At 50.4% G+C, this 22,127-nt stretch overlaps 1 protein-coding gene across 1 annotated transcript in view; it reads right to left on the bottom strand.

The window, feature by feature from the left end:
* Positions 1-22,127, bottom strand: part of SLC5A9 (solute carrier family 5 member 9) — a 52,830-nt gene that overhangs the window by 25,855 nt on the left and 4,848 nt on the right. The window contains exons 3-6 of the mRNA XM_075321203.1: positions 21,130-21,201; positions 8,687-8,791; positions 5,849-6,013; positions 2,325-2,430 (exon numbers count right to left, since the gene is read on the bottom strand). Coding sequence (XP_075177318.1) covers positions 2,325-2,430; positions 5,849-6,013; positions 8,687-8,791; positions 21,130-21,201 — 448 coding nt within the window. The remainder of the gene's footprint in view (positions 1-2,324; positions 2,431-5,848; positions 6,014-8,686; positions 8,792-21,129; positions 21,202-22,127) is intronic.

Genomic DNA, 22,127 nt, shown 5'->3' with positions numbered 1-22,127 from the left:
AAATAAACTGTTTTTTCTTTTCTGGGGTGGGAAGGGGGGGTGAAATCCTGTTTGCAGGTTCCCTTTAAGCTCCAATATACACTTTTTACATTTCTTGTGAATGAATTTGGATGAATGGTTTAGTTTAAAGGTAGTGGACAACCCCCTTTAAATTAAAGAAGCCTTCTTTTGAATATTTATTTTCATTAACCTGTGTATATCTGCCTGTAGTGAGTGCATTTATATACTCACCTACAGTATGCTCTCTGGGATCCAGCATCGTTTTGCTCCTCTTCTCAGTGACGTCGCCACTTTTCAGACTCTCCAAATCCCATTGTGCTCTACGTGTCCCAGAAGTGATTTTTACAATGTAAGTCTACGGTGCAACAGAAAAAAGGCTCCATAGACTTACAATGTAAAAGAGACTTCCGGCTCACACATAGAGCATAGAGTGATCGGAGAATCTGAACTGCAATAATGTTACTGAGAAGAGGAGTGGAACGACGCTGGATACTGAAGAAGGTGGCGGTAGGTGACTATGTTAATACACCAACAATATACTATATGCACAAAAATATTTATGGGAGTGCTTCTTTAAATAGCAGTGTTTTTTAATAAGTGGAATACCATATATACTCGTGTATAAGCCGACTTTTTCAGCACTTTTTTATGCTGAAAAAGCCCCCTTGGGCTTATACTCGAATGAGGTCCCACTCATGGCTGGCTTTAGCTATCTGCGACCTGTACAATTGCACAGAGCGCCTGGCGCCAGACCGCAGTAGGGGCGACAGGGAGTCAAGTTAGTTACTGTGCTCACTGATCGCTGCCACCCCTCTGCCATGATCCAGCTTAGGGGTCTTTAAAACTCGGACCTCAGGCACATAGACCCCTCTATGACCTCAGCCGGTACACAGGGCCACAAATCATTCAATTGAAGTAAATAAAGCGCTGACGGCAGCGGATGCCCTCTGCACTGGCCAAGATCATCGAGGGGTCTATGTGCCTGTGCGCCACAAGAAGCAGGTAAGAGGACACCGAGGAAACGGAGGCTAGGTGAGAAGAATTTTGTGTGTATGTGAAGAATGGTGTAACAGGGGATAAGAAGGGGACCAATATGAGGACATTACTTAAGGATGGGCACATTACTACAGGGCGCAAGGATAGGGCACATTACTACAGGGGACAAGGATAGGGCACAATACTACAGGGGACAAGGATGGGGCACATTACTACAGGAGACAAGGATGGGGCACATTACCACAGGAGACAAGGATGGGGCACATTACTACAGGAGACAATGATGGGCACATTACTACAGGAGATAAGGATGGGGCACATTACTACAGGAGACAAGGATGGGGCACATTACTACAGGAGACAAGGATGGGGCACATTACTACAGGAGACAAGGATGGGGCACATTACTACAGCAGACAAGGATAGGGCACATTACTACAGGAGACAATGATGGGCACATTACTACAGGAGATAAGGATGGGGCACATTACTACAGGAGACAAGGATGGGGCACATTACTACAGGAGACAAGGATGGGGCACATTACTACAGGAGATAAGGATGGGGCACATTACTACAGGAGATAAGGATGGGCACATTACTACAGGAGACAAGGATGAGGCATATTACTACAGGAGACAATGATGGGCACATTACTACAGGAGATAAGGATGGGGCACATTACTACAGGAGATAAGGATGGGGCACATTACTACAGGAGACAATGATGGGCACATTACTACAGGAGATAAGGATGGGGCACATTACTACAGGAGATAAGGATGGGCACATTACTACAGGAGACAAGGATGAGCACATTACTACAGGAGACAAGGATGAGCACATTACTACAGGAGACAAGGATGGGGCACATTACTACAGGAGACAAGGATGGGGCACATTACTACAGGAGACAAGGATGGGGCACATTACTACAGGAGACAAGGATAGGGCACATTACTACAGGCACAAGGATGGGGCACATTACTACAGGAGACAAGGATGGGGCACATTACTACAGGAGACAAGGATGGGGCACATTACTACAGGAGACAAGGATGGGGCACATTACTACAGGAGACAAGGATGGGGCACATTACTACAGGAGACAAGGATGGGGCACATTACTACAGGAGACAAGGATGGGGCACATTACTACAGGAGACAAGGATGGGGCACATTACTATGCTCTTTTTGATTAAAAGGTGCCGTCACCCAAACAGGCATATCCGGGTAGCTGGAGGCTCCTCTAAATAAAATATTAAATTATGAAGCCCGACCAAATACCCAGTAATGATATAGAAAAGATAAATTATGACGATAGTTACCAGCGACAGTGTAAATTGCTGTGACTACTAGTAATACCACTGTGGACAGGTAAATGTTCCAACCCAGAGAGACCTGGATGAAGAGAGCTCCAGAATAAATATCTGTCTGAAACAAAAAAAAGAAATATTAATATTGCCATCAATCAAGGTAATAATACAGTGCAAAACTGAATCCAAGGAGGTCCTAATATCAACAAAAACAATTAAAAATATATTCGACCCTGATGCTCTTTCGGTGCTGGGCATGCTCAGGTGGTCTCCTGGCTAACTTTACCAGCAGGTCACATAAGATGACTACTGCAGCCAATCTAAGGCCACTGATCAGCTGCAGCGGTTCCGTTCTGTCCCAGCTGGATGGAGGTTCTAGAGAGTATTACTTCTGGGTCAGACAGGACATCACTGATGTAGTCAATCAGTGGTCACATGGTGCCTTCCTGCCAGAAGAGGAAGTCAGAAAACTGATGGCAAATGCCGCCATAGGTATAAAAGGAATGGCTGGGATTGGCAGGAGAGTTTGTATTTTATGTTAAGACCATCTTGGGTTCATTTTTTAAATGAAAGAAGAGAAGTGGACTGTCTCTTTAAATTAAAATCGGTCAGTAGGATTTCCCCTCGCAAACTATTCATATGCACATGTACCGCTATCAAAGACAAGACCAGCAATACCTTTACATGGTCAGTGCGTGTCTGTTACATAGAAATCAACTTTTGAATTGATATGTAAATGAGGCTGAAAATATATCTGTAAATCTGAAGCCTCCGTCACTCCAGCTCTGTTCCCCGTCCAGCTCCACCTCCTCCTGTTTGACTGATGGCTCCTTTGCTTGAAGTCACACAACATAGATCCTCTCAGTCAAGTAGGAGGAGGTGGAGCTGGGCGTGGAATAGAGCCAAGTGTAGATCTGAAGCCTCTTGTCACTCCAGCTCTATTCCCTGCTGCTTGATTAATGGCTCCTTTGCCTGACGTCATACACCCCAAACTATTTATATGCATAGGTGGCTCCTTCAAAAACATGACCAGCAATGCCTTTACATGGCCAGTCTGTTTCTCTGTTACTGAGAAATCAGTATTTTTATAGATATGGAAATGAGGCTGAAGAGCTATTTATAGATCTGAAGCCTCTGTCACTCCAGCTCTATTCACCGCCCAGCTCCACCTCCTCTTGCTTGACTGACAGCATCTATGCTGTGTAAAAAGGAGCCGTCAGTCAAGCAGGAGGAGGCGGAGTTGGATGGGCAATAGAGCTGGATTGACAGAAGTTTCAGAGCTACAAATAGCTCGTCAGCCACATTTGTACATCTATAAAAATACTGATTTCTCAGTAACAGAGAAACAGACTGGCCATGTAAAGGCAATGTTGGTCTCATTTTTGAAGGAGCCACGTGTGCATATAAATACTTTGGGGTGTGAGACTTCAGGCAAAGGAGACATCAATCAAGCAAGAAGTGCTCAGCAGCGAATAGAACTGGAGTGACAGAGGCTTCAGATGTACAAATAGCTCTTGAGCCACATTTGCATATCTCTAAAAATACTGATTTCTCAGTAACAGGGAAATGGACTGACCATGTAAAGTTATTGTTGGTCTTCTTTTTGAAGAGCTACATGTGCGTATAAATAGTTTGCGGTGTGAAATCCAGCTGACACATTAACTTTAAGAAACTATAAACCTAAAAATGAGTAACACGTATAAACAAGGGCATGAGTCCAGAAATCCTACAGGAAACTATGGTTTGAACTCCATCCTAAATTCCTTGCACTTGCAGAGGATATATGATGGTACAGGTGTGGGGTTTGTGTGTCCTATAGCAAACAGAGGACTGGGGGGAGGCTCCTGCTGCAGCAAGTTTCCTTACAGCTAAACATGCACTAGGACAGTGAGGAGGAGAGAGACATTGCTGAGTTTTTGGAACATTTCTTATGTTTTATCTCAGTTTCCCTTGCATATAAAAAGGAGACTATTTAATTTATAGTCTATGTAAGTGTATTTCATTAAGTTCAAGAATGAAATGGTTCTAGAATCACCCAAACGGCATTGGCAGTGGTACATTCTGGCAATAAAATCTGGCACAATCTTCTGCACATTAAAAAAATAATAAAAAATTGCCTTTCAATTCAGTTTAGAATGCGGTGCTAGATTTCCCAAAACGGAAATCTCTGAACAGTGTGAAATGGATTTAGGATGTTGGATCAATATTCTAGCTGTGAAGTATTGGATTGGTATTTTTGGACACGCCCCTGAGGAGTCATTGCGCGTGGATTTACCCCATTGAATATTTTTGGACACACCCCTGAGGGGTCATTGTGCGTGCATTTACCACAGTGAATAATTTTGGACACGCCCCTGAGGAGTCATTGTGCGTGGATTTACCCCATTGAATATTTTTGGACACACCCCTGGGGTGTCATTGTGAGTTAATTTGCCCCATGAGATAATATGATTTCTTGGTCATGCCCATGAGGAGTGATTGTGAGTGCATTTGCCCCACTGGATATATGACTTTTTTGGTCACATCCCTAAGGAGTCATTGCAAGTGCATTTGCCCCATGGGATATGATTTTTGGTTAAGGTCCTGAGGAGTCATTGTGAGTGCATTTGCCCCATGGGGTAATATGATTTTTTTTTTGTTAAGCCCCTGAGGAGTCATTGTGAGTGTATTTACCCAATGGGATAATATGATTTCTAGGCCATGCCCCTGGGGAGTCATTGCGTGTGCATTTGCCCCATGGGATATTATTTTTGGTCACACCCCTAAGGAGTCATTGCGAGTGCATTTACCCAATGGGAGTATAAGACTTTTTGGTTAAGCCCCTTAGGAGGTTATGCATTGGGAGTGCATTTGCCCCACGGGGTAATATGATTTGTTTTTATCATGCCTCTGAGGAGTCATTGCAAGTGCATTTTCCCCATGGGATATGATTGTTTGATTATGCCCCTGATGAGTTATGGTGAGTACATTTGCCCCATGAGGGTAATATGATTTTTGGCCATGCCCCTGAGGAGTTATTGTAAGTGCATTTTCCCCATAGCATATGATTTTTTGGTCACACCCCTGAGGAGTCATTGTAAGTGCATTTTCCCCATAGCATATGATTTTTTTGGTCACACCCCTGAGGAGTCATTGTAAGTTTATTTTCCCCATAGCATATGATTTTTTGGTCACACCCCTGAGGAGTCATTGTGAGTGCATTTGCCTCCAAAATGGTACCTAATATAAACATGTGCACCATACAAGATATAGTGTTGAACATTTTTACGCTTTACAATCCAGTTTTGTTCAGATTTTTCAATAGAGATAATCTGCATAAAGTCAGTACTAATCTGAGCAATTTTACAAAAAAAATGTATCTGGCGTTTTATGATTTTGGATCCAGGATTATCATAACGTCAGATGAGGTCACATGGTGGATAAGAAAGGGGCAATGGTATCATTGCTAATATTTCTAATAACAATCATAATTCTGGGAGAAAGCAAAGAATAAGTTTGACCAATGAAAGGATCGGTCCAGTTGGCAGTAAACTTACCGATATTTTAGTGAAGATGTAGAGGATGAGCGATAGGACGGACATGTAGATCCGAATCCGGCGACCACCAAAACGTTTTTCCAAGAACTCGGGCAAAGTGACTACTCCAGAGGCAATATATACCGGTACGAAGATCCATCCAAGGGCCACCAGCACCCAAGATGCCTTGTAGAAAAGGACAGCGCTATGAAGGATACAATGTACATCCTCTACACATCACAAGGAGTTTCCTAATAGCTTTAAAATACCTTTGCCATTAAATTTATGATTGGCGGTGACTGACCACCTACGTGAGAACTCACAAATTAGATTGTGGCTGAGTCCACATGATTCTTCAACTTTTTGGACAGGAAACCATATAGTGCTGATTTTTTGGGTTACTCCTTTGATGGTGTGCTCCAGTTGATTGACAGTTCGGACTGTGCTGTTGGGCCGAGCTGTGCACTCTCAAATGCTCCTCTGTGATGCAGCTTTACCTCTGCCATATCAGGTGCAAATGCACCAAAGTTGCCCAAATCCGGAGGAAAAAAGGGCCCTCCACTGATCCAACTTCAGAGCAGCGCTTACAAGCTCTATTACAACAAAAATTGGAAGCACTGCCCAGGTTTGACTATTGCTACTAGACTACAATGGTGACCGATTGCAATCAGCTGTTAATAAAATAATTAAACATTTGTAGAGAATGTTTTTAATTACAAGGAATTTGCAAATGTATTTGTTTTCCAAAGCACTTCGCTATTTTATTCATTAAAGAACTTTGTAATAACCCCTTAAACGAGCAAAAGAAATCTGAAATTTAAAGTGGATTTGTCACCGGATTTCACAATTACAACTGCAAAGATTATTACATAAATTTCTTAGACCCAATGAGGCCGGTGTTATTACTTTGTAAATCACAGTCAGTCAGAATAGCTTTATAATCCGGACATAAAATTGAGCATTTCTATAAAAATTATATATTATTAAATATTAATTACAGTTAGGTCCAGAAATATTTGGACAGTGACACAAGTTTTGTTATTTTAGCTGTTTACAAAAACATGTTCAGAAATACAATTCTATATATAATATGGGCTGAAAGTGCACACTCCCAGCTGCAATATGAGAGTTTTCACATCCAAATCGGAGAAAGGGTTTAGGAATCATAGCTCTGTAATGCATAGCCTCCTCTTTTTCAAGGGACCAAAAGTAATTGGACAATGGACTCTAAGGGCTGCAATTAACTCTGAAGGCGTCTCCCTTGTTAACCTGTAATCAATGAAGTAGTTAAAAGGTCTGGGGTTGATTACAGGTGTGTGGTTTTGCATTTGGAAGTTGTTGCTGTGACCAGACAACATGCGGTCTAAGGAACTCTCAATTGAGGTGAAGCAGAACATCCTGAGGCTGAAAAAAAAGAAAAAATCCATCAGAGAGATAGCAGACATGCTTGGAGTAGCAAAATCAACAGTCGGGTACATTCTGAGAAAAAAGGAATTGACTGGTGAGCTTGGGAACTCAAAAAGGCCTGGGCGTCCACGGATGACAGCAGTGGTGGATGATCGCCGCATACTTTCTTTGGTGAAGAAAAACCCGTTCACAACATCAACTGAAGTCCAGAACACTCTCAGTGAAGTAGGTGTATCTGTCTCTAAGTCAACAGTAAAGAGAAGACTCCATGAAAGTAAATACAAAGGGTTCACATCTAGATGCAAACCATTCATCAATTCCAAAAATAGACAGGCCAGAGTTACATTTGCTGAAAAACACCTCATGAAGCCAGCTCAGTTCTGGAAAAGTATTCTATGGACAGATGAGACCAAGATCAACCTGTACCAGAATGATGGGAAGAAAAAAGTTTGGAGAAGAAAGGGAACGGCACATGATCCAAGGCACACCACATCCTCTGTAAAACATGGTGGAGGCAACGTGATGGCATGGGCATGCATGGCTTTCAATGGCACTGGGTCACTTGTGTTTATTGATGACATAACAGCAGACAAGAGTAGCCGGATGAATTCTGAAGTGTACAGGGATATACCTTCAGCCCAGATTCAGCCAAATGCCGCAAAGTTGATCGGACGGCGCTTCATAGTACAGATGGGCAATGACCCCAAGCATACAGCCAAAGCTACCCAGGAGTTCATGAGTGCAAAAAAGTGGAACATTCTGCAATGGCCAAGTCAATCACCAGATCTTAACCCAATTGAGCATGCATTTCACTTGCTCAAATCCAGACTTAAGACGGAAAGACCCACAAACAAGCAAGACCTGAAGGCTGCGGCTGTAAAGGCCTGGCAAAGCATTAAGAAGGAGGAAACCCAGCGTTTGGTGATGTCCATGGGTTCCAGACTTAAGGCAGTGATTGCCTCCAAAGGATTCGCAACAAAATATTGAAAATAAAAATATTTTGTTTGGGTTTGGTTTATTTGTCCAATTACTTTTGACCTCCTAAAATGTGGAGTGTTTGTAAAGAAATGTGACAATTCCTACAATTTCTATCAGATATTTTTGTTCAAACCTTCAAATTAAATGTTACAATCTGCACTTGAATTCTGTTGTAGAGGTTTCATTTCAAATCCAATGTGGTGGCATGCAGAGCCCAACTCGCGAAAACTGTGTCACTGGCGAAAGATTTCTGACCTAACTGTATATTATATTTCTATAAAAAGGCAAGACATTTTTCTAAAAAGATTCTATAGCCGTTCTACCATAGATTTTCAACATAAGTACACCAGCTTCATCAGGTCCCTATGATTTCCAACTTTTATTGTGAAATAGGATGACAGATCCTCTTTATGTTTTTTTGGTTTTTTTTTAAATCCTTTGTCATTCTTATTTCAAGTAATAATTTTTTCTTACATTCCACTCAAAACCTCCAACGGCCAAACCTCCTGCGGCACCCGACCCCGCCATCCCAACGAAGAGACCACTTCCAACATTGCTGGACATTAACGATGCTCCAATCTGTAAGAATAAGGAGAAGGTTGTAAATATTTGGAGGATCCACAGGGATCTAGAGGTGACTTTTATTTGAAATTTAGGAACAAAAAAAAAAAAATATAAACATTTTCAGCTTCACGCTTTCTAATTTGTCAGCCATAAATACAGTATATCGACTTCGCTGGTCTTAGTCAGTGATGATAAGGGATTAGTAAGAAGTACTTTGCACGTTGCGACATCGCTACTGCGATATCGTTGGGGTCAAATCGAAAGTGCCGCACATCCGGCGCCGGTAACGACATCGCAATGTGTAAAGCCTAGATGCGCCGATAAACGATCGCAAAAGCGTCGTAAATCGATGATCTGTGTAGTGTCAGCCATTTTCTTAATGTCGCACCAATAGGAAATACGATGTTGCACCTAGTTCCTGCGGCAGCACACATCGCTGTGTGTGTGGCGCCCTGGCCTAGCCAGGTCGTCACAGATAACACACAAACACCCCACCCCCACTAGACAGGGACACCAGCCAAACACAAAACCCTTGTTGCCTCCCTCCATAGTCTGATGTCCACACCAGGTGGGGCGGGGCTAAGCGGTTGGCTCCACCCACCGAGGAGTTCACAGGCCTGGAGGCGGGAAAGGTGACAGATGAGTGTAGGAGTTTGAAGTGAGAGGAGTGAGCACTTGGGTGTCTGGGTTTGTGGCCCAGGCACTGACAGCAAGGTTGGCAGACGGTGGTGGCCGTCTGCAGGAGTGGTGGAGCAACACGGAACCGTAGTACCGGGGTCGGGCGTTGGCCCGCCGGTACCGACCGGGGAGCGAAGTGAAGCCAGCACACACAGGCAGGGCCATCGGACCCCGACCAGGCTTGGAGCCGCCGACAATAGTCAGATCCGAATGTGACTGGAACCCCGGGGGTTTCACAACAGCAAAAGTCCCGATTGAAGGCAGCCGTCCGCACCGTGAGGGTATACAGCTACCGCCTATGGCTAGAGACCCAAGGGCCAGCGCCTGCGGGCAAACGGGCTCCTCCGGTACCCATACACCGGGGAGCGGACTACCGTTGGGAATCCATAGTAGTCAGAAAGAAGAACACTCCCCGTCACCACATCATCGGGCCCCGGGACCACTGACCCCTACCCACGGAGGGGGAAACAACATCCCAGCTGCTCCCTACCATTGCTCCCGAGATCCCCGTCACCAGCAGCGGTGGTGCCTATCTTCACCACGACTCATGGGTGGCGTCACGGACTAAATTCCCCAAACCAACCACCCCTTTCACTCACGGGCGAGGAGCGCCGCTCGAGTCCCCGGATCCGGCCCACCGCTCGAGCCACCGAGTAGCCATCGCAGCAGCGCCGGACCCGAGAGTTAGCGAGAGCGCAGCAGCGACGGCATCCTCCCCGCCCGCGACATGTGAAGCCGCAGGAGCGAGGAACATCTCCTTACCTGTCTCCACTGGCAATGCGGAAGGAAGGAGGTGGGCGGGATGTTTACGTCCCGCTCATCTCTGCCCCTCCGCTTCTATTGGCCACCTGCCGTGTGACGTCGCTGTGATGCCGCACGACCCACTCCCTTAGGAAGGAGGCGGGTCGCCGGCCAGAGTGACGTTGCAGGGCAGGTAAGTGCGTGTGACGCTGCCGTAGCGATAATGTTCGCTACAGAAGCTATCACAAGATATCGCATGTGCGACGGAGGCAGGTGCTATCGTGCTCGGCATCGCTAGCATCGGCTAGCGATGTTGCAGCGTGCAAAGTACCCCTAACACTACATCTGGAGCTGTTCATTAACCTCACGCATATGCACTGCTTCCTCCACCCACTGGCAGTCCTGGCATCTGAGCTGGGTACAGTGTCGGGATTGTCCCATTCTAGAAGATGCGACAATTCTTTGTGTCTGCAGGCTGCTATTTTTAGGCTGGAGGGAGCTCAATACCCATGGGTCTCCCCAGCCTGAGAATACCAGCCCCCAGCTGTCGGTTTTATCATGGCTGGGTATCAAAATTAAGTGGAACCGCAAGCAGGTTTTTAAAATTATTAATTTAAAAAAGCCACATGCGGTTCCTCTTATTTTGATACGCAGCCAAGATAAGCACATGGATGGGTCTGCAGCCTGTAGCCATATGCTTTATCTGTGTTGGGTATCATAATTTTGTTCTTAATTTATTTTCACACCACTATACATACACAGACACTGTGTGCGATTCCAAGCAGTCAGACGATGTCACACAGGGTAGGGGTGCAGTCCGACTGCAACCAATCACAGATGCAAGGACTGCCAATGGTCAGGGGAAGCAGTGCACATGCATGAAGTTAATGAGCGGCCCTGGAAGTAGTGTTACACCTGCTCAGTGTATAATGTGCTTGCTTTATTCTTATTTTTTTCTTTTTCCTTTTAATTTTTTTTTTTAATTACTCAGTTGGCTGGATTCGTATAGTTACTCAGAATTCCCTGAGAACTCTGGGCCTGGGATCGGTGCATGGGTACTAGGTTACCCGTGCGGACCCGGAATTTTACAGTCCAGGTTCACCCATCACTAGTAACGAGCAATTGGTTGCTCCAATGGGGGTAACTCAAGCATTCAAATATAAATGGAAGTCAATGGGGGAACTCAAGCATTTTTCTGAGTAATCTTCCAGAAAATAGAGCTTCCCATGGACTTCCATGGGGTGGACGAGTTGGCCCACCTGAGCACCGAAGCATGGTAGTGCACACTCATCACTAATGAGAATCTTTTCTATAGGACTAAGGGCGGCTTTGCACACTACGACATCGCAGGTGCGATGTCGGTGGGGTCAAATTGAAACTGACGCACTTCCGGCATCGCATGCGACATCGTAGTGTGTAAAGCCTAGATGATACGATTTACGAGCGCAAAAGCGTCGTAATCGTATCATCGGTGCAACTTCGGCGTAATCCATAATTACGCTGACACGACAGTCCGATGTTGTTCCTCGCTCCTGTGGCAGCACACATCGCTGTGTGTGAAGCCGCAAGAGCGAGGAACATCTCCTACCGGCGTCACTGCGGCTTCCGTAGGATATGCGGAAGGAAGGAGCTGGGCGGATGTTTCCATCCTACTCATCTCCGCCCCTCCGCCGCTATTGGCCGCCTGCCGTGTGACGTCGCTATGATGCCGCACAACCCGCCCCCTTAGGAAGGAGGCGGGTCGCCAGCCAGAGCGACGGTCGCAGGGCAGGTGAGTGCGTGTGAAGTTGGCATAGCGATAATTTTCGCTACGCCAGCTATCACACGATATCGTACCTGCGACGGGGGCGGGGACTATCGCGTACGACATCGCAGCATCGGCTTGCGATGTCGCAACGTGCAAAGCCTGCCTAAGTATGCTGATATAGTTGTCAGTCACTGACTAGGACCGCCCACTGGACTCATGTATACAAACACTGGGGATTTATAGTTTATCCTCCCAATGCTTTGTCCCTGTAAAGATCACAATTGTTTTATAAGTATATGTGGCGCCCCTGACCTGGTCAGGCACCACTGAGTACTGCACCCATGCTGGGGACAGTACAAACAGGTAATCCAGAAGGCTGACCGAGGTGTGACTACACAGGCGCATAGTGATCAGGTCTCACCCATGTACCTTTGAGAGGACCCCTGGGGATCCCAGGAGGGGGCAAAGCCTTCACCTCCACTTGAGGAGTGGAGGGGGCGAAGCCTCCATCTCCAATCAAGGGGTGTGGTAGAGAGCCTGGTTGCTAGGTGGCGTAGGCAGGCACAAGGGGAAAAGAGAAGGAGGAGTAAACAGTCTGAAGCAGAGTGTGGAGGAGTGAGGAGCATGGAAGTGGAGCTCAGACAGGAGCAGCAGTGCAGGTCCCACGAGTGAGCCAGTTTAGTGTGCAGCTCAGGAAGAGCAGAAGCAGACCCTGGAGCTGTTGCAGTCTAACAGCGTCCGCGCAGTGACTACCGACGGGGGAGAACGGTCACCTGGTAGTGCTGCCCGAACCCCACACACAGCTGGAGAGAGAGCAGCGTAGTGGAAAGTACGGAGACTGTCAGGGAGTACCAGGCCCAAACGGGCGGCAGATCCCGGTGCGGGGATAGATCCACCTTTCCTTGCTAAACCTGCCGGTGTGGGGCCCTCAAAGCCCACGCCACAACACCCCAAAGGCCGCAGCCACGTAGCCACAGTTAGGGCCCATAGTTCACAGGAGGCAAGCAGCTGGAGTGATCTGGTCCAGGCGACAAGCAAACGGCAAACAAACGAGGGGAGCAGCTACTTCCCTGGGTGACCCCCATAGGGACTAAAAGTCAGGGTTACCACAAACCACAGAAGGGCTAAGGAAGGCGAGTCGGTAGCCACCCTCATCAGTCAGCCTGAAGGACACCTGGTTCCAGCCTGGTTCATCCCAGCTACGCCCGGGTTACTCACTCTGCCACCTTCTGTGAGTAAAACCCCTGAAAGACATTCTGCTTGTGTGGAGTTATTCTGCGCCTTGTGGTTCTACACACCTACACAGGGCCCTGGGGCTTGCCTCACTCTCAGGAGGCTATTACAACTGGCTGCACCCACCATCAGCCCCAGGCATCCCTCAATCTGCAGTGGCGGTCCCCACTGACCGCAATTCTGAGAGTGGCGTCACGACAATCCTAAAAGAAGATCTCCTACCTGTGACAAGATCCAGCTGAGTGGAGTCCCTGAAGGTAATGCACCGACACTGCACTTGTGGGGCTTCACATCTGGCGTCACGAACAGGATAAGGACTAGACCTGTTCAGACAGGTGACCATGTGCCTGGGCGGTCCGCTTGGAAAATTGGAAGCGCCGCCATATTGCCACCATGAAAAGCGCGCTGAAAAACAACAGCAGCCCGCGCTGGGAGAAGTTACCGCCCACGAAGAGGTGTGGCTACCCAGAGATCCCCTGCAGAGTCCTGACCTTGCAAGTGAAGAGAGCGGAGGCGTTCAGAGACGTCGGGACAGAAAGGGAGCCATAAGCCTGCTGCTGGAAGAGGCAGAGCAGAAACTGAAGAGCCTGCAACTTGAGGCAGCGACGAGTCCACTGCTGGGAAATCGTGCAGAAGAAGGCGCAGAGGAAATGGCGTCTGAACGCAGAAACCCAGAACCAGGCTCCGCTGCCTGGTGGTATCGGGAGCTTGCCCAGTTCTGCGACCGACTGGAGACCCGGGTCGTGGAGCAGATCAGAGAGGAACGCACGGAGCTTCTGGAGATGGCTGCAGCGGTTCAGGCCTATGAGAGGGGAACCGCACAACGAGTGCCAGACCGGACGGCGACGACTCAGACCCCGATGATACCACCGATGGGTGAGTCCAGTGTTGCCCCTGCCAGCGCGAGTGCCCCGACCCCTGCTGCCACGCCCGCGGTCTCTGAAGAGGCGCCCGGCGCGGCGACGCTGGACCAGGCCGCAGCAGCGATGCCCTGCCCGGCCCGCCAAGCCCAGGCCGCCGCAGCGATGCCTTGCCCGGCCCGCAAAGATCCGGCTGCCACCGCGACCCTCATCCATGCCGCGGGTGTGACGCTGACCCAGGCCGCCGCCTTGCTAGGCCCGGCCCGCCAAGACCCCACCGCAGCAGCGACGCTCATCCACGCCGCAGGCGAGGTGCTGAACCAGGCCGCAGCCACGCCAGGTGCGGCCCGCCAAGCTCCGATCGCTGCAGCGACGCCCAGCCCAGCCTGCACAGATCCCATCGCGGCTGCGACGCCAATTCAGGCCGCCGCGGCGATGCCCTGCCCGGCCCGCCAAGAACCGGCCACAGTAGCGACGCCCGCTAAGACTCCAGCTGCGACCCTGATTGCAACTGCAACGCTGATCCAGGCCGCCGCCATGCAGGGCGCGGCCCGCCAAGACCAGGCCGCCGCCATGCAGGGCGCGGCCCGCCAAGACCAGGCCGCCGCCATGTCAGGCGCGGCCCGCCAAGACAAGAATGTACCACTGTTTACCCCGGCCTGCAAGGCCAGAGCAGACACCGCTCCCCAGTCTAAGGAAGTCCCTGCTAGGAAGTCCCTGATAGGAGAGGACCCCGAATACTGGAAGCTGAAGGCTGACCTAGAGGCCCAGTTCCCACAGGAGATGGTGGATCGGTATCTGCTCCCTCCGCACACCCCCAAGGCGACCTCTGCAGCAACCACGCCAAAGAGTCCCCCGCCCGGGCCTGCTGATGACCACCCATCCCCGGCGCTGCCACAACAGGAGTGCTCCGAAGAACTAAGGGGGAGAGGAGGCCAGGAAGCTGAGGAGCTGACCCCGGAGCCATCAGCAGTGGATCCATGCCCCGCGCCAGAGATGCTGCCGTATTCCCGCTGGGATGAAGAGAGCCCGACACCCTCTGCTGAAGAAGATCTGTCCAGGTACATCACCTGGGAGCCTGCAAACAGTGAAGCCGCAACCCAGCAGAACCCAGCCCGTAGGACACGGCGTCGTAGCAGGACAAGGGATCCACCTGCACCGCAGTCTCCAGAGCAGAAAGAAGTCATGGCCAGAGACTTGGAAGAGAAACGGTTCTTGAGAAGGGCCAAATCCCAGGTTAGAGGCCCACTCTGTCGTGGTGTTGTGGAAGATTTCAGCTTGAAGAGTGGATATGGTTTCATAGTTGCTCCTGGTATGAAGGAAGGCATCTTTGTTAACAGAAGAGACGTTAGAGCCCATTTGCCCAGAGGACATCCAGGAAGGAACCTACGAACAGGAGATTCAGTGGAATTCACCATGCACCAAGGAGAAAGGGGATGGTACGCACTAGATGTTACACCATGTCCCAGAAATCCCTACAGTAAACCTGCTGTCTCAACAGAAAAAGAAACAGATACAGAAAAAGAAACAGATACAGAAGAAGAAGGAAAAGACAGAGATGGAGAAAGCAACAGGTGCCGCAGCCCTACAGGCCCAAGCCCTGGTAAGGAGGAATCTGCGTAAAGTAAAGAAAGAAGTACAGAAGTTACCAGTTTGACAAGTTTTGAAAAGTTTTGCAACGTTAATGTTTAAGAAATGTGCCCACATGAACTAATGTGAGAAACCCATAAACCTTAAGGCTATGAACTGGCTATAGCCACAAACTCTCGCAGTGTACATAGTTACCCCAGAGGTACCACCACCAGAGCCAGCCTGTTTAGGGGCTTGGCTCACCTGCAACCAGGGAGCACGTCCGTTTATGGGGCCTTGGCTCGCCTGCAACCAGGGAGCACGCCTGTTTATGGGGCCTGGCTCTCCACCACAAAGAGGGTACCTGGTCAGCACCAACTGTGAAGGCCGCCTCTGGATCCTGCCAGAAGTGGCTGAAGGCGCGGCTCCACCAGGCCAGGTATACCCTGAAACCACCAGACCATGAAAGCCGCCTCTACATCCTGCCAGAAGTGGCTGAAGGCGCGGCCAACGTGAAAGGGTTTAGGGTGGGTTAACGGACTTGTGGGTGGAGGGTGGTGATGTATGGTACCTGGTGGTTTTAAAAAGTTTTACCATGTTTTAATGTTTTATGCATTTTAAAATGTTGTCTTGCAGCCCGAGGACGTGCTGGTGATAACTAAGGGGGAATGTGGCGCCCCTGACCTGGTCAGGCACCACTGAGTACTGCACCCATGCTGGGGACAGTACAAACAGGTAATCCAGAAGGCTGACCGAGGTGTGACTACACAGGCGCATAGTGATCAGGTCTCACCCATGTACCTTTGAGAGGACCCCTGGGGATCCCAGGAGGGGGCAAAGCCTTCACCTCCACTTGAGGAGTGGAGGGGGCGAAGCCTCCATCTCCAATCAAGGGGTGTGGTAGAGAGCCTGGTTGCTAGGTGGCGTAGGCAGGCACAAGGGGAAAAGAGAAGGAGGAGTAAACAGTCTGAAGCAGAGTGTGGAGGAGTGAGGAGCATGGAAGTGGAGCTCAGACAGGAGCAGCAGTGCAGGTCCCACGAGTGAGCCAGTTTAGTGTGCAGCTCAGGAAGAGCAGAAGCAGACCCTGGAGCTGTTGCAGTCTAACAGCGTCCGCGCAGTGACTACCGACGGGGGAGAACGGTCACCTGGTAGTGCTGCCCGAACCCCACACACAGCTGGAGAGAGAGCAGCGTAGTGGAAAGTACGGAGACGGTCAGGGAGTACCAGGCCCAAACGGGCGGCAGATCCCGGTGCGGGGATAGATCCACCTTTCCTTGCTAAACCTGCCGGTGTGGGGCCCTCAAAGCCCACGCCACAACACCCCAAAGGCCGCAGCCACGTAGCCACAGTTAGGGCCCATAGTTCACAGGAGGCAAGCAGCTGGAGTGATCTGGTCCAGGCGACAAGCAAACGGCAAACAAACGAGGGGAGCAGCTACTTCCCTGGGTGACCCCCATAGGGACTAAAAGTCGGGGTTACCACAAACCACAGAAGGGCTAAGGAAGGCGAGTCGGTAGCCACCCTCATCAGTCAGCCTGAAGGACACCTGGTTCCAGCCTGGTTCATCCCAGCTACGCCCGGGTTACTCACTCTGCCACCTTCTGTGAGTAAAACCCCTGAAAGACATTCTGATTGTGTGGAGTTATTCTGCGCCTTGTGGTTCTACACACCTACACAGGGCCCTGGGGCTTGCCTCACTCTCAGGAGGCTATTACAACTGGCTGCACCCACCATCAGCCCCAGGCATCCCTCAATCTGCAGTGGCGGTCCCCACTGACCGCAATTCTGAGAGTGGCGTCACGACAAGAAGAAGATCTCCTACCTGTGACCAGATCCAGCTGAGTGGAGTCCCAGAAGGTAATGCACCGACACTGCACTTGTGGGGCTTCACATATAAATTGCAGCTTATAGCTACAGATCTTAGCCCCGAGGTCTCACATGATATAAGCTTTAATATAAAGTCACTGTTTCGTGTCACATTGTCGCTTTTATAACATCCTTCCACATAGTCTGAGGCAATGAGGGGAAAGCGCCGACTCACACGTGGGTGCACAAAGGGGTTACCAGACCGTATTAGAGACTTATGAGAAGTCTAAGGGTTAAAACTTGAGGGGGAAGTACGCCAGGAATAAAATACTGACATATTGTTTAGTAACTGGCAGCATTGTGTATTTATATTATCATAGTATTGCATTAATAACATTGGTCGTGCCATCACCATGCTGGGAAGAATCCAAGAGACAGTGTATGTGTGTGATAAAAATTTGCTTCTATATCTGGAAAACTTATATTAAAAAAAGTAAAAAGTTGACTTATTAACAAAACATAATATATTAGTCATGTGCATAGGACAAGAAGATTGCAGATGAAGATGACTTGATTTCACCTTATAATAAGGACACAGGGTAAGAAGAACATTTTGCACTTTGCTGTTTTTACAAAATTACATGGAGAAAAAAAATGCAATGAAGAAATGTGCCCAGCCTCAGAGCACCATGCCCCCAGCCTCAGAGCGCCATGCCCCCAGCCTCAGAGCGCCATGCCCCCAGCCTCAGAGCGCCATGCCCCCAGCCTCAGAGCGCCATGCCCCCAGCCTCAGAGCGCCATGCCCCCAGCCTCAGAGCGCCATGCGCCCAGCCTCAGAGCGCCATGCGCCCAGCCTAAGAGCGCCATGCCCCCAGCCTCAGAGCGCCATGCCCCCAGCCTCAGAGCACCATGCCCCCAGCCTCAGAGCACCATGCCCCCAGCCTCAGAGCACCATGCCCCCAGCCTCAGAGCACCATGCCCCCAGCCTCAGAGCACCATGCCCCCAGCCTCAGAGCACCATGCCCCCAGCCTCAGAGCACCATGCCCCCAGCCTCAGAGCACCATGCCCCCAGCCTCAGAGCACCATGCCCTCAGCCTCAGAGCACCATGCCCCCAGCCTCAGAGCACCATGCCCCCAGCCTCAGAGCACCATGCCCCCAGCCTCAGAGCACCATGCCCCCAGCCTCAGAGCACCATGCCCCCAGCCTCAGAGCACCATGCCCCCAGCCTCAGAGCACCATGCCCCCAGCCTCAGAGCACCATGCCCCCAGCCTCAGAGCACCATGCCCCCAGCCTCAGAGCACCATGCCCCCAGCCTCAGAGCACCATGCCCCCAGCCTCAGAGCACCATGCCCCCAGCCTCAGAGCACCATGCCCCCAGCCTCAGAGCACCATGCCCTCAGCCTCAGAGCACCATGCCCCCAGCCTCAGAGCACCATGCCCCCAGCCTCAGAGCACCATGCCCCCAGCCTCAGAGCACCATGCGCCCAGCCTCAGAGCACCATGCGCCCAGCCTCAGAGCACCATGCCCCCAGCCTCAGAGCACCATGCCCCCAGCCTCAGAGCACCATGCCCCCAGCCTCAGAGCGCCATGCCCCCAGCCTCAGAGCGCCGTGCCCCCAGCCTCAGAGCGCCATGCCCCCAGCCTCAGAGCGCCATGCCCCCAGCCTCAGAGCGCCATGCCCCCAGCCTCAGAGCACCATGCCCCCAGCCTCAGAGCGCCATGCCCCCAGCCTCAGAGCGCCATGCCCCCAGCCTCAGAGCGCCATGCCCCCAGCCTCAGAGCGCCATGCCCCCAGCCTCAGAGCGCCATGCCCCCAGCCTCAGTGCGCCATGCCCCCAGCCTCAGAGCGCAATGGCCCAGCCTCAGAGCGCCATGCGCCCAGCCTCAGAGCGCCATGCGCCCAGCCTCAGAGCACCATGCGCCCAGCCTCAGAGCACCATGCGCCCAGCCTCAGAGCACCATGCGCCCAGCCTCAGAGCACCATGCGCCCAGCCTCAGAGCACCATGCGCCCAGCCTCAGAGCACCATGCGCCCAGCCTCAGAGCACCATGCGCCCAGCCTCAGAGCACCATGCGCCCAGCCTCAGAGCACCATGCGCCCAGCCTCAGAGCACCATGCGCCCAGCCTCAGAGCACCATGCGCCCAGCCTCAGAGCACCATGCGCCCAGCCTCAGAGCACCATGCGCCCAGCCTCAGAGCACCATGCGCCCAGCCTCAGAGCACCATGCGCCCAGCCTCAGAGCAGCATGAGCTTCTCTAATGTTGCAGAAGCCAATATGTTTGTGCTTGCATCCTGGGAGAGTGATCAGTTTGGATCAATGGTGAAACCACAATGCTGGTCCGAAAGGTCAGTCATCAGGACCTCACTGCACCCTGTGAAGCAGGAAGTCAAGAGACAGGAAGCGGTGTAGATACTACATGTAACAACCCCTTTAAGAGATTCATTGCAAGCATGGATATGACTATGTCGCGGGCGGGGAGGGCACTGCGCTCACCCACTGCTCGGGTCCAGCTGCTGCTGCTGCTGCTCGCTCGGTCGGTGGCTCGAGCGGTGGGCCGGATCTCGGGGACTCGAGCGGCGCTCCTCGCCCGTGAGTGAAAGGGGTGGTTTGGTTTAGGGATATTGTACGTGACGCCACCCACGGTTTGTGGTGAGGTTGGGACACCACCGCTGCTCTGTACAGGGATCCCGGGAGCGTTGACAGGGAGCAGCTGAGATGTTTTCTCCCCTCCGTGGGTAGGGGGGGTTTGGTGGTCCCGGGGCCCGGTGGTGGAGGTCGGAAGGTGGGTTGCGGGGCCTGGCAGGGTGCAGGGTCGCGGGGCAGTGCAGTGCCAGACGGCACGGTGGTACTTACTCAGCCAGTAACGCACACGGAGTCTCTGGTAAAACAAACGGCTGGATGGACGAGTCCCACAGACGGCTGCGGCGGTCACTCCCGGTAGGTTGGCGGTAACTGTCTCTCCCTGCACCGGTGTTCTGTTCTCGGCCCCAATGGCTTCCCACTGATAGCCCGCTCCCCAGCGGTATGTTGGCTAAGGGAGCCATTCCTTTGCCCGCAGGCTCTGGGCCTGGGAGCTCTAGCTCTGGTGGTAGCTTTATCTCCCTCACGGTTTGGACGGTTGCCTTCAGTCGGCTCTTTACTGCTGGGAAACCCCGGAGGTTCCCGTCGCTGACGGATTTGACCGGTTTAACGGCGACTCCAAGCCTGGTCGGGGTCCGTAGGCCCTGCCGAATGGTGCTGGCCTCTCTTTGCTCCCCGGTTCGGTACCGGCGGGCCACCGCCCGACCCCGGTCCTACGGTTCCGCGTCGATCGGCCTCGCCTGCAGACGGTCACCACCGTCTGCCAACCTTGCTCTCAGGTGCCCGGGCAACGTACCCGGACACGGTCAGTCTGCTCCATCTCCTCAACCACTACTTCTCCTCCTTCACTTTCCCTCACGGAACTCCAACTCCTCGTCACTATCTGACCTTCTTTCCCGCCTCCAGGACTGTGAACTCCTCAGTGGGAGGAGCCAACCGCCTGGCTCCACCCCACCTGGTGTGGACATCAGCCCCTGGTGGGAGGCAACAAGGATTTGTGTCTGACCTTGATGTTCCTAACCGGGGTGTGGGGCGTGTTGTTGCAGTACCTGTGACGTCCTGGCTTGCCCAGGTCGCCACAACTACAGGTCATATGTTGGTTGTAGAAGCCAATATTCTATATCAGTCCTTACAGGAAACCAGGTCATGGATCTCCCAGCGAGGAAATATCCTCCTACTGTTCCCCGACTTGCACGGACAGAAGACTGCAAAACATGGAAAAATTGGTTAGTATTGTATTACAGCTCATTAAAATGTCAGTTTTTTTCTATTTTTCACAGAAAGAACTTGTAAGCTTTAGGGCCGGTGAACATGGTGCATTTTTTAATGCGTTTTTTTTTTTTTTTTTTTTTTTTTTAAAGCTGCACTAAAATCTTGAAATCTGCATGCCTATCCTAAATCCAGTAAATGCTATGAGATTTCTGAAGTGCTGTGTGCATATGTTTTGGTGCAGAAAGAATCTGCAGCATATCAATTAATTTGTTGGGGAGTTTTTTCCTGCATTTTTTAGCCCTTCCAGCCATTGACTTCACTAAAAATAGAACAAACAAACAAAAAAAAAGCACATGGAAAAACAATGCACCAAAAAAAACCCTACATGTTTTTTGGTGCATTTTTCTGCCAGAAGGTGCAGATTTGATGCAGGAAATTTCTGCACCAAATCTATAGCATGTTCACATATACGTTGATTTTTGAGGACCAAACCAAAACAGTGAGACTTGCCCGATTTGGATTCAAGTCTATAGATTAAACCCACCAATGCGGATGCTATCCTTGCGCTGTCCGTTTTCATTGACTGTTCTCTAGGAGAAGCTGGAGAAACCCCCATCCTTATATATTGTGCATTCAAGAAAAACTGACAAAACTTTGAAGGTAAAAACTGACCGAACTGATGAAAGTCTGATCCAAAACAATGATGGAAAATTATTCGTTTTTTGAGTTCAAGAAAAATCTATGACGTCTGAATGATCCATTAGTATCATAAAAGGTGCACACTTTACTTTACAGATCCGTGGACTGAGGAGTTCCCATATTTATGTGTGTTTTCTATTACGATATCTTTCTTGTGACCTTTGTATTACGTGTAATTACATGTAATGACTGAAAATAAAGATTCAGCTGATAATGGATT

This window comes from Anomaloglossus baeobatrachus, chromosome 8, assembly GCF_048569485.1.
Source record: "Anomaloglossus baeobatrachus isolate aAnoBae1 chromosome 8, aAnoBae1.hap1, whole genome shotgun sequence".
Lineage (NCBI taxonomy): Eukaryota > Metazoa > Chordata > Amphibia > Anura > Aromobatidae > Anomaloglossus > Anomaloglossus baeobatrachus.
Note: the sequence above shows the minus strand (reverse complement) of the source record. Positions and strands in the feature narration are given on the sequence as shown.